General features: G+C 32.9%; 2 protein-coding genes across 5 annotated transcripts; one reads left to right on the top strand and one right to left on the bottom strand.

Moving 5' to 3' along the window:
• Positions 1-729: 729 nt before the first annotated feature.
• On the top strand, positions 730-5,010 carry LOC7486698 (dihydropyrimidine dehydrogenase (NADP(+)), chloroplastic-like). 4 transcript variants are annotated; one of them, XM_052445791.1, is made up of 8 exons: positions 730-1,409; positions 1,830-1,943; positions 2,037-2,093; positions 2,189-2,281; positions 2,747-2,859; positions 2,944-3,130; positions 4,281-4,390; positions 4,486-5,010. In XM_052445791.1, the coding sequence occupies exons 1-8, from the start codon at positions 1,113-1,115 to the stop codon at positions 4,640-4,642; spliced, it is 1,128 nt and encodes a 375-aa protein (XP_052301751.1). In that variant the 5' UTR covers positions 730-1,112; the 3' UTR covers positions 4,643-5,010. The 4 variants fall into 4 exon arrangements, with proteins under 4 accessions (XP_052301751.1, XP_052301750.1, XP_052301753.1 ...); XM_052445790.1 differs by having other exon boundaries at positions 734-1,409; positions 2,189-2,359; XM_052445793.1 differs by having other exon boundaries at positions 753-926; positions 1,830-2,093; positions 2,189-2,359.
• A 170-nt stretch (positions 5,011-5,180) lies between these two features.
• Positions 5,181-10,316, bottom strand: LOC7485171 (homeobox protein knotted-1-like 1). Its single transcript, XM_024582142.1, has 4 exons — positions 9,809-10,316; positions 8,900-9,007; positions 5,689-5,848; positions 5,181-5,427 (listed from the first exon to the last, which is right to left on the bottom strand). The coding sequence occupies exons 1-4, from the start codon at positions 9,950-9,952 to the stop codon at positions 5,411-5,413; spliced, it is 429 nt and encodes a 142-aa protein (XP_024437910.1). The 5' UTR covers positions 9,953-10,316; the 3' UTR covers positions 5,181-5,410.
• Positions 10,317-12,901: the final 2,585 nt, after the last annotated feature.

The raw sequence follows: 12,901 nt of genomic DNA on the forward strand, positions 1-12,901 counted from the left end.
TCCAATATACATTATGCTTTGAGTTGATAATTATTTTTTTTTATTAGAAAACACGTTAGTAAGTTATATTTATTTTTTTATGTTAAAAAAATTGATCTATCCTGCAATGCAGCGCTGACCATTGATCTAGTTCATTTTCATTCTTATGTCCTTTTTGTTTTTGCTACTAGAAAACACTTTTGCAAAAAAAAATGAATTTTTTTCTTACTTTAAATTATTATTTTTTATTTTTTTAGATTGTTTTAATATGCTGATATTAAAATAAATTTTAAAAATATATAAAAAATATTATTTCAATATATTTTTAAATAAAAAATACTAAAAAAAACTGTTGCTATCGTAATATCAAACGACTTATATGTGGTCTTCTTAGACCAGGTTCGGGCTAGTGAAAGCAAAGCTCCTCACGAGAGAAGAGCTATCTACCCATAAAATTAGCCCAAGTTTAGCTTGAGCCAGAGGTAGACCGACACCATTGAATAGTAGAGTCTTTCTTTAGTATTGGACCCTTGATCGGTCATGTAAGACCACCATCCCTTTGCTCTTTTCAGACTCCAAGCATGGATACAGGACAATCCTGATGATACTAGGATTTTATTTATTTATTCATTAAATCAAAATACTTTTATTTTATATACTGAAAGACCGGTTTTTATTGATCTTTTTACCTCTTGGTTTCGTAGGAGGAAGTAAAAAGAATTGGAAATAAAAAAATCCGAAGTAGCTGCTTCATCCTCGACTGATTTCATACTCCTTATCGCGGGGAACATGTCGCAAAGGTCAAATGTTTATACTTTTCAGTTCTTCTAGACAAGAGACGCAAAACATTACATAGCTTTTATCTAAAAAAAAGGAAAAAAATTATACCCACAGACAATGTCTAGTAGTAGAGTATTCAAAACAAAACCAACGAAAACAAAAGACAGGTACGACTTCCTACAAGACGTGTAATCGATTCCTCTAAATCTACGTTCTTTCCTATCCCATACTGAATATTATTAACTCGGATTCAATCAAACTGTTTCCCATGTCTCCATCTCCATTACATAAACATTCAAGAGCTGGAAACAATTCTGTGACTTCTTTCGTTCTTTCTTTCTTGATTGATAGTTATGGCTTCTTTGTGTTTGACCCACATCAGAGGGAGGAATTCTGTGACTGAGCTTACTCGGCCGAGTTTGAGAACACAACGTGGCAGGAGTAAAGTTGGGTTCTTCAGGTTGGTGGGTTCTCTGGGTCAGGGAGAACCTGATTTGAGCGTCACTGTAAATGGGTTGCAAGAGGAAAGAAATGAAAGAGTCATGCTATGTGGATGTTCTCTTGATCATATATATACACATATTTTTTCTGGGGGTTGGTCGAGTGATGATGGAAGTGGGATCATATCAATGCTGATGTTTAAGATACAGGTGTTACAGTTGAGTTCTGGCTTAATCTAGTGAGGATTGGATGGTTCAAAGTTTGATGATCTTGTTGATTATTTCTTAGATTAGATTCTAGACTCTTATTTTATGCAAAAATGAGAAATCCATGATTTTAGTGATTGATCGCCATGGCTTCTTCCTTTTCCTCGCTGGTATTGATTGCCCTGTCTTTGTCAAAATAGAACTTTCATTCATAGTATCCGAATTGACATGGTGGAAAAAGTGAAAGCTTTTCTTAGGAATAATTAGGCTTGCTTATGCAAGATGTTGATCAGGATACAGTAGCATTGTTGATTGTTGATAAGCTTTTCTTTTCAATTTAACTGAGGCATATTGGCAGCCTTCCATGCTACAGCTATTGTATCTATTCATAACAAAAATGATCTTCAATTCTTAATTTGCTAGGTGTCACTAGATGCAGCGAAAGTTGTAAATGTAACTCCTCGATATGCTCAGCTACGAGCAGGTGCAAATGGCTCAGCCAAGGGGCAAATTATTGGTTGGGAGAATATAGAACTCGTAAGTGACCGGCCTATTGAAACAATGCTGAAAGAATTTAAGCAATTATAAGAAGAATATCCTGATAGGACTCTCATTGCTTCAATCATGGAGGAGTATGACAAAGCTGCTTGGGAGGAACTCATTGACCGAGTAGAGCAAACTGGAATTGTAAGATTTTGTCATCACCAATTTCTTACTTTTGTGATCTTTTTTTTCAAGTCGGATGCTTGCTGTCATCTAATATTCCTGAAAATGTTTCTTAGGATGCCTTAGAAATCAATTTCTCATGTCCTCATGGAATGCCTGAGCGTAAAATGGGTGCTGCAGTTGGCCAAGATTGTGCGCTATTGGAAGAGGTTCGTGGATGGATTAATGCAAAAGCTACAGTCCCAGTATGGGCAAAGATGACTCCTAACATCACTGACATAAAACAGGTCATTTTCTTCTTTCGTTACTAAACATGCAATTTTAGCTTGATTTATCATGTAGTTAAGAAATATTTGACTAAGGATAGAAATTTGTTTGTGTTTTATACATGGTGTTTATTTACAAGAAATGCAATTGTTATTTACTTGCTTAACATTAGAAATCTAATCTAAAAAATCCTTAAAACATCATTCCCTTTGAGTATATGTGGTACAGAAATGCAATTTCATTCTTCTCATATGTCTGGCTTAACAACACTTGTATGATTGAATAGCATACATCGTTTGATCTCATCGATCTATTTTCAGCTGCTGTTTTTCATAGTATTGTGCATTAAGCAGTAATATTTCAGTTACATTTTTTACTCATGACTTTTTTCTGATCTTGTTGTACAGCCAGCTAGGGTGGCATTACTATCCTTATGCGAGGGAGTGTCTGCTATTAATACCATCATGAGTGTTATGGGAATAAATCTGAAAACCTTACGGCCAGAGCCTTGTGTTGAAGGGTTTGTATTAGCTGACAGAAGACAATATTTCATATCAATCATTATTCCTTAAGTAACACCTTGGTGCTTAAATATTGTTGTCAGATATTCAACTCCTGGGGGTTACTCTTCCAAATCAGTCCATCCTATTGCACTAGAGAAAGTAATGAGTATTGCTAAAATGATGAAATCAGAATTTGATTTGGACCAACACTCACTTTCTGGTATTGGAGTTGTTGAGACCGGTGGTGATGCTGCCGAGTTTATTCTTCTCGGAGCAAATACAGTTCAGGTAGGCAAAAATAATTGTTTTGCATTTTGTTTATCATGTTCTTACTGTCTCAATACATTTACATGTACCTGATAAAAATCGGTTGCCTGTTTAACCATAAGATTGCTGATATCCTTGTAGTTGGTAAATCTACTCTGATGCTGATATTTATTTTTAAACTGCTTGGGGTCAACACTAGGTGGATTTTACTGTCATACTACTACTATTTGCTGGAGGAAAAGATAAAGACTGTAAAAACAAAACAAGAGCAGCTGATTATTAAAAAAAACAAAAAAAATGAGAATAGTTTGGAGCAAGTTCTTTTTGGTTATTAGTGAATTTAAGGCGTGACAAACCAGCAAATGTCTTTGTAACCCAAGCTTGATATTCTGTATAGTTTAACACACTTTAACTCAACGTGAAAAATTCAATACTGAGCTTATCGATCCATGGTGTGATCCATAAGTAGAAGTCAATAGCTTCTGATTTCATATCTTTTACAAGGAATTTGAAAACAATTTGTTCTGATCAATGTTTGAGGATGTATTTGGGTTTGTTTATACAAGGCCCAGGAAAAACTGGAGGGGATCCTTGAAAGAGGAGTATAATTCACCTATTCATAACCAGATTTCGATTAAATTGATTGGACTTGTCACCTGAAGGAGAATGTTTAAAAACTCGCTCCACCTCCTTATAGCTTTTGCCCTTTTCTTCTGCTTATTCAAGGCCTCATTTCAATTTGTTCAATTCAAGAAGCAGGGCACTCTACTTCATTCGCATAGAAGGTGATCAATTTTATTACTTGTTCCTTGGTTAAAGCATTCATACTGTGAGCTATGGGAATTGGTTCTCTGAATTTCTGATGTCATTTAGCTAAAAATTTATCGTTTATAGAGACTGTGATTTCCACACAGAATCTGTCCGTAGGCAGGTATGAGGTAGGAATAACTACTAAAATATTACTCCTTGCCTCCAGAATTTATACTTTTCAGTTTGTGTTTCGTAAGACTTGTGGTTACTCTGCTATTTTCTTCCTCCTGAATAAAAGAGAGAACCATAATTTGCCTTTCTTTTGAATTTTTTTAAAAGCCATCTTTCACTTCTACTGTATAACTGTTTTGGATTTCTGCACTATGTGCTAATATTTAAGACCATTGATGTTCGACTACAGGTCTGCACTGGGGTTATGATGCATGGATATGGCCTTGTGAAGAAACTCTGTGAAGAGCTGAAGGATTTCATGAAAATGCACAACTTCTCATCAATAGAAGATTTCAGAGGGTAATTCTTATCGAAGATATCTAAAGTCGCAAGCTATAAAAAGTTGCCTGCAGTTTAGCTATAAACTTTCTTCCTTGTTCTATTTGTCCTTCCAGAGCATCTCTTGAGTATTTCACAACGCACATGGATTTGGTGCGCCGGCAACAAGAAGCCATGCAACAGAGGAAAGCTATCAAGACAGGTTTGCAGTCTGACAAGGATTGGACTGGAGATGGTTTTGTTAAGGAGTCGGAGAGCATGGTTTCCAACTAATTAAAAAAAAAAAACTGCAGCAGGTCTCTCAGTTGTTTGATAAAAATAAATGGGATTTACCAGGTTAGCCCATCGGCCAGAGTGAGTTTAATAAGTATGCGTCCAACTGCTGTAAAACAGTTTTTTGACAGGCAGCAAAGATAGTGAAAGTTGTTCAATACTACTGTATATTTGTTCTCTCTTTACATGACCATGTGGAGCATACAGCAAGGATTCATTGTCAAGCAGTAAGGAAAAATATATCAGCACAGAAAATCTTGAATCCTATTGGGCTAATAAATCTTCTTGTATTTTTTTATACAAGAAGATTGTGTTCTTCCCCTCCAATTGAATGAATTGGTCTAGCATTAGCAGCATTGTTATGGTTACTGTATCTTTTTTATTCATTGAAAACAGCGATTTATTAATAGGTTCAAAACAAATAGCTGGGTTTGTTTATGTAGATTCCATCATTCACTCCCATTCCTACAAGGGGATGCTGCTCAAGCATCTGCATCTCTAGCCGTAGACCAAAATTAAAGACAGAATGAAAATAGCATATGCAGAAACACCTACTGGCACATAATTTCAACTGGTTTAGGATATTTGACATGTTTTACACTTATAATAACTAATATGATGTTGTTCTCACATGCAAGTCACAAAGACAACGGCTTACAATAAGCACTCACTTAAAACTCAATGGGTGCACCATGACTAGCTAGTCATTTCTAATTTCACCAAAGAGAAATAATCCTGCTTTCTGTTCATTCTTTGGTCCATTTTGCTCTAGTCAATTCTTTCTCCTGCAGAAGAATATGTCCAGAGATAAAACACTATTTAGTAGTTTTATATACCAAATTAATTATTATTTTTCCATGTTAACTGATTGATTATTTACTACAAATTTTGGAATCAAACGTTAATCATTTATCATCTGCCACATTTTTACTTGCAATAGTTTTTTTAAAACATTTTTGTACGTATAAAACCCTTGAGTTAATTATCATTCATAGCTAGCTTGGCAACATAACAGAGACAATAATGGGATGTGTGAAGTAGCTCACCGGAAGATGTAGTGGAAGTGGAATGTTCAGCAGTACTCTTGGAATGGGTTCTTGTGAGCTCTTTAAGCTGTAAGTGCATGCTGTTGATGAAAGCTACTGTTTCTTGCTGGGGTTCCTCCATTGCTTCTTTCAACTTGCTCAGGGCAAAGCAGTATGCTTCCTGCATATTGCCTCAACATTATGATGATCAAGACCACTAAACCAGGTTCAGAAGTATATATATCTTATCAAATGATCGCTTAATCCAAAATATATTAGCTGAGTGCCAGTAATAATTAAGCTTATCTTTAAGAGGAGAGGAGTAACCAGAATTTGAACTGATCCTATGCACGAGGTTATAGAAGCCCTACTACGCTATAAAATGATTAGTTAGTAAATCCAAATGCTTAAATTATTTGGTGAAAACAAAAATAAATTCTTATATCATACCATATCGTTATGTGCCATTGTATAAAAGCAAGAACTAACCCAAAAAAAAAAACATTGCTGCTTCAATATCAGCTGATCAATTGAAAAGTTCTACTTAATTTGTATGATATTATGAAATTTATTATATTACATGAAATATTGTAATTTTTCTTTATAAATTTATCTCTTGTCTAGCATATTTTACATTATCATATGTATGTTGACTAGGTCAGCAAACATATGATAATGTAAAATATATTATACAGAATAAATCTATATAAAAAAATTACAATATTTCTTATATATAATATAATACATTCCATAATATATAATATCATTTTTCATTTTAATTAAACCGGAGCAATGATTTATAAGAGAGTAGTGTTAAATATGACCACCTAAATTTTAACGTTTGATTTTGGATCATTAAAAGACATTACAACATGATTCTATGTAATGATAATAATTGGAATTTTTCTTTACTAACAGCTGACATAATTTGGAGGATCGTAGAGAAATTAATGAAACAAAATCAGTAAGAAAGTTTGAACTCATATATTCTTACTTCTCTTGGAACTATATTTCACACATTTCTTAGTTTCCTTCATCAAATATATAGCATGCAATTCATTTTTTTTTTTACTATATATATAATATATTACAGGTTAATATGTGTTGCTTTTACTTAATAGCATCATATTATAAAATAATAAAACGATAATGAAGCCTTATTCAAAAAAACAAATTTAAATTGGGATGTTTTTTTAATATAATATCAAATTTGTTTAACTAAATGTTTAGGAATTCGAAATTCACTCTTTTTTTTATTCAATTAGTAAAATTAAACTAAGTTAGCAATAGACATATTTAAATTTTAAATTTAAAAGGTTTTTATTTAAAATTATAAATTAAATAATAATATAAATAATTCCTAAAAACTCATCTAATAATTTAATTTTTTTAAGTTATTGTTGCTTCTTAGCTAGGTTAGAAAAGACCACGTCTTATTCAGTTGCGCATGCTTAGATAAGCTCTTGTGCGAATCAATGGTGACCTTGAGGGTTTTTTTTTTTTTTCTTTTCTTTTTTGCCTAGGTAGTGTAGGTTATATTGTTTTGCATGTAAACCCACAAGAATCAATTGCGAAAATATTGTATATTCAAAGAGAATATGAAATACTAAACTTTTAAATTTATATACGAGCGTATAATAAACCTAGAGAAATTTCAATCAGACTAGAACAACTTTAATTGACCGATGACTGAAAAATATGTGATTGACTTGATTCAATGGATATAATTTGTATAGTTTCATCTAACCAAATAATTTTTTTCATATTTTTTGGTTTGTCATTTTATTAATGGCTTGGAATCCCAATAATATAATATTTCTTTGATTACTATAAAAAAAAATTCAATTAAACCTATAAATTCACAAATTTGTCCTTTAAAATTTAAATGTGTGATTGACTTAATTCAATGGACATAATTTGTATATAATTTGTATAGTTTCATCTAACCAAATAATTTTTTTCATATTTTTTTGTTTGTCATCTTATTAATGGCTCTGGAATCCCAATATTAATATTTCTTTGATTACTATAAAAACAATTTCAATTAAACCTATAATTAAATTCACAAATTTGTCCTTCAATTTAATATTCTAAACATTTTTCTCTATAAAGGGAGGAGAGTCTTTTAAAAAAGAGCTTTTATTTATTTATTAAGATAATGTTTAAAACTTGGTCAATATTATTTTAAAACTTAAGAATACAGTAGTGAGTCAAAAGTTTATAAAATGTTGTGTGTTATGAATAAAGAGTGCATAAAATCAAAAGTTTATATTTTAACTCTTCAGTTTGTCAAATCTTCTTTAAAATGATGTCCAATTGGAAGTCCCGAGGCACCTAATAAAATAAAAATTGAAGTGTTTTTTTTTAAGTGGCACTTAATAGAATAAAAATTAAAGTGTTTTTTAAAAGTTTTTTTTATTTGAAAATGAATTAAAATTTTTATTTTATTTTTAACATTAGAACATCAAAATCATTAAAAAACACTAAAAAATATAAATTTAAAATTTATTTTTAAGACAAATACACTTTTAAAAAGCATTTAAAAATATAACCTATTGCACTATAACAATTAAACTATATATTTAATTTGATTTTTCATTCTCAGTCTTCATTTCAATTATTCTTTAGTTCCTATCAATTCAATATCTATAAAATTAGAATAGAATTTTTCATTTTCATTTCAATCATTGCATTATTTTCTCTGTTACCGGTCATCACCTAAGTTCATTACCTCAACCTAAGAAGACTAATTTAAGATTTATTTTTTTCACGGTTTAGTTTGAAACTTAACATCAATGACTACAAAAAGAAAAAGCATATCCCTTCAATGATTACACGAGATCGATTTGGCTGCCATGCGCAGTGTTAGAACAGTCTCAACTTCAAGATATCATTGTCTGTAAACTAGAACAGACTAACATAGACAGAATCTAGTCTTGTCTTATTATTTTCATTAAAAAAACTCAGTCTCGTCTTTTAAAAATGATCTTTCAAACCTAGTGATGTGATTAAAGCAAGTAGTCTAGTCATACCATGTTGGATTTGACTAATGACTTATTATAAGGAAGAGTGTGACTAACCTACACACAGCAAGGGAATGCGCATTTATTTTCTAGAACATTTACCCTAGTTCTTTGCTGTCTGTCTTTTAAAGGAAATACATATCTGTGTGTCTATGTCTGTGTGTGTGTGTGTGTGTGAGAGAGAGAGAGAGAGGGCTCGAGTTTATTACCATGAAACTGTCTAGTTCTGGCTGACTGAGGGAGCTTGGATTGGGAAATTGACAGGATAAATTCGGCCTCACCCTTGGGATTCGGTCAACATCACCAACGGTACCAACCTGATATGTCAAAAGCAAGAAGAAACAATGCAAATCGTATTCAAATCTTTGATTTCATTATAGAAAAAATTAAGAAAAAATGTCATGTATTGCTTTCATTCATGCATATGCATGAGTCCTATGCATTAATTCATGGAATCTGATCACTGTGATATTTGGAACAGAACTTGAAAAGAAAATGCAGCCTCTGAAAATTAATGATAAGTGTAGGATTCTGAATCCTCATCAATATATGGGGACATTATATATATTATTTTATTTGCTATTCATATCTGCACAATTTGATGAATCTTGTATACGTGTTTCAACTTCAAACTCTTGAAACTTGCTAGCATCACAGTACCATGTTTTGGATTTTTCATCAGTACGAAAAAGGAAGGAGAAAAAAAATGCCACAAAAAAATGGACCATGAAGCTCAAGATCATGTTGTAGAATTTTCCCGTTTGTGTTTTGCTGACCAAGTGTAATGTTCTAGAGTGTTGGTTGGTGCTATCTTAGCCACTTAACATTGCACTCTTGACAACCCCATAAAAATGTAGAAGGAAAAACATAATCTGATACACACATTAACATGATTTTGATACCTCAAGATCATGATCAAATTAAATAAATTTTGGTAACACTGCCATAAATATAGTTGAAATTAATGAGGCAAAAGTTGAGTTACTTGTGCTGAGAAAAAAATAATTTCACAAACAAATTTGAATTAACCTCTTAATGCTTCTGATATAATTTTACATCACACAGTGCACACAAGAGAGAGAGAGAGAGAGAGAGAGAGAGAGAGAGAGAGAGAGAACCTTCAAACAGTCGATGTGAGTTTGGACCAAAAGTCCATACAAAGGATGGCTAGAGATTCTCTTCTTGAGAGCCTCAGCTTCTGCAGTGTCAACTAAGAGATCATCATCTTTCCCAACAGTATTGTTCATGCTGCTACTCTCCATTTTTCCTCCAAAATATAGGACTTCAAACCCTTTGGCGCAAACTAATAGTTTTATCTGTTTACCACATTTGTTCAAATTTATGAAGCCCCCTTCCAACTATTAGCGGTAAAACAAGGGAAGCATCAGGACTGTTGCTCTCATTTTTTGGATTGACCCATGCATGCAAAGGTATCAGTCAGGGAACACTGGACTTTTTTGCTTAATCTCATCTGTCTTTTTACATGTATGAAAGTTACAGTTCAAGGGTTTCTCGAACAATGGGAGCTTTGATAGTACATTTTCTGTATATGTAGCCAGTGCCTTCCTCGTCTTTATCTTTCCCTTTGTACTGCTCATTCTCCCACTTTTTCTAGCAGAACATCCAAATTCGTTACTGTTTTAGTGTAATGGAAGGACTCCTTTTATTATCTGTATAGTTTTGTTCACATATGAGCAAAGAATGTTTTGGAACTGTACACCTTCCCTAGGAGAATTGACAGCTCAACATGTGCTTACTACACATTCTAGGCAGTGAATAGTTAAAACACATGAAGCTCTAGCAAGAAAGCTTGGCAAAGAGTAACAGATATTGGGCCACCTATGTACTCTTCCATCTCTCTCTCTCTCTCTCTCTCTCTCTCTCTCACACACACAGAGTATTATAGTATATTAAAAGGCTTGAATATATTTCGGAAAAGGGTATTATTTTGTGATGTAATATCTACTACATTAACTATTAATTATTGTATATTACTTTATATATATATATATATATATATATAAATAGAAAACGTTGACTAACTAATAGATTAAGTCTTTTATTGTTCTCAGCTGTTTGGTATCATAGTCATTACACTTTAAAACTTTACTTTCTTTTCTTTTCTTTAATAGACTCTTCAAATCACCTATGGTGCAAACTTTTTCTTCTCCCTCTGTTTTGGAAGCTTCCCTTATTGCTGTTGTGAATCCTCATATTTTTTCTTCTCCTTCTGCTTTGGAATCTTCCTCTATTGCTGCTGTGCAACCAACTTCCCCTATTGTTGCCGCCGTGACTCTTGCCACCATAGAGGCTTCAATTGCAAGCATTGTTTCCCTAACCAATACCCATCAAGTTATTTCTTTAAAGCTTACAAACACAAATTATTTTTATTGGCGAATGCAGATGAAGTCGTATCCTCTTGGACAAGGTGTTTTCCTTTTTGTTGATGGCTCTTTGTCGTCTCCTCCTCCTCCTCACATGGTTGTTGCTGATGGTTCTTCTTTTTAAGTTAATATTTTTTTTCATTGGAAACAACAAGACCAACTTATTCTAAATGCAGTACTTTCTTCTCTTTTAATGGATGTACTGCATCTTGTTGTTGATTGCAAAACCTCGCACTGTGTTTGATGTACTCTTAAGCAAGCCCTTTATCCGTCTAATTCTCGCATTATGCAACTTCATGGTTCTTTTCAAAATCTTTGTTCGGGTGATTATTCGATTACTATATTTATACAAAAGCAAAGACATTGTTTGATGAATTAGCAGCTATTGGTCGACCAGTTTCTCTAGGGGATTTTAATTTGTATGTGTTTCGTGGTCTTCACGGTGAGTTCAAGGACTTGGTAACAAGCCTCGTGATCAAGGAAAAACCTCTTTCGTATGCTGATCTTCATAATCATCTTTCTACTAATGAGTTCATTCATAATACCTCTCTTTAATCTATGAGTATTGTTGTCACTACTCTTTTACTGCCCACACCAGCTCATCCACCATCATCTCATGTTGCTCAATGTCAGACCTCTGGTTTGTATAATAACAATTATAATTTCAGTTGTGGTAGAGGACGATCTTGTGGAGGCTAGCTAAACAATTATAACAATAATCGTAATAACACTAATATCAGGTCTGATTTTTGGGGTTTTAATGGGTCTTCAAACAACGACTAAAGACAAGGTAATTGACAACAAAACCAACAAAAATAATGGCTCTTCACAATGGTCTAATGTCAGGTCATTACCAGAAAATTGATAAATACAAAAATTAATTTGACCTGGCAAGGGAGGGTGTTTTCATCTTTGCCACACGTATTTTTTTTAATATTAGGATGCCCTTGAGGGCTCTTTTTTTGTAATATTAGGACACTCTCAGGGGCGTTATCATCCTTATTGCCAAACAAGAGGCACATGGTATATATTACGATGGCCAAAATCCACCGACCGTTGTGTCACCCGATGCGGCAGGTGGCAACGCGGCTGTTGGTGTGGCACATTTGGCCTGGTTGGTGGCGGTTCGACGACGATGAAAATTTTCCTCCTCCCCTTCTTTTCTCTCTCATATGCATTGGTTTTCAAGCCGAGCTTTTAAAAATTCAGATGTATCATTCCGTTTGTATTTGTTCTAAATTTGGTTCTCGTTCTTTTGATTTCTATTTGTTTTGATTTTAAGGCTTCTTGATTATTTTTTTGTTTCAATTTCATCCATTTGCATTTTATTTCATAGATTTTTTTATCCAATTTGATTCTTATTATTTTGATTGCTATTTTTTTTATCCTTTGCATTAACTTTTTTTTATTTCATCCTTTAGAATTTAATTTAATTTTGTTTTGTTTTCAATTTTGATCCTCATAATTTATTGCTCTTTTTTTATCCTTTCCTTCATTTATTTTGTTTTTCACTTTAATCCCTAACTATTTTCTTTCAATTTTTTTTTCCTGTAGACTATAGAGAATTATTTGGTCTTGTTATTAAACTGGATCTAGTTGGTCAACCTTGAGACCTTCTAACCCGACTCTTTGCCAAGCCCAGATCTAAAATTAACATGTGTGAGAGATGCCTTGACACGACCCAGTTGACTTGGTGGGTTGAAAAACAACCTAAATAATATGTAAAAAACATGGTTTGGTTTTTTTTTAAAAATCAAGACAATGTCTTTTTAATTTAATATTAAGACAATAAAATATTGGATCAACTCGGATTTTGTGGCTTAACCC

Source organism: Populus trichocarpa, chromosome 12 (genome assembly GCF_000002775.5).
Source record: "Populus trichocarpa isolate Nisqually-1 chromosome 12, P.trichocarpa_v4.1, whole genome shotgun sequence".
NCBI classification, from domain to species: Eukaryota; Viridiplantae; Streptophyta; class Magnoliopsida; order Malpighiales; family Salicaceae; genus Populus; species Populus trichocarpa.

Coding starts and splice junctions, on each gene's coding strand:
- LOC7486698 (XM_052445790.1), top strand. CDS start 1,113: ATGGCTTCTTTGTGTTTGACCCACATCAGAGGGAGGAATTCTGTGACT. Junction 2,360..2,746: donor ACATCACTGACATAAAACAG/GTCATTTTCTTC, acceptor CTTGTTGTACAG/CCAGCTAGGGTGGCATTACT. Junction 2,860..2,943: donor CCAGAGCCTTGTGTTGAAGG/GTTTGTATTAGC, acceptor TATTGTTGTCAG/ATATTCAACTCCTGGGGGTT.
- LOC7485171 (XM_024582142.1), bottom strand. CDS start 9,952: ATGGAGAGTAGCAGCATGAACAATACTGTTGGGAAAGATGATGATCTC. Junction 9,008..9,808: donor CTCACATCGACTGTTTGAAG/GTTCTCTCTCTC, acceptor TTGACATATCAG/GTTGGTACCGTTGGTGATGT. Junction 5,849..8,899: donor CAGAACTAGACAGTTTCATG/GTAATAAACTCG, acceptor GGCAATATGCAG/GAAGCATACTGCTTTGCCCT.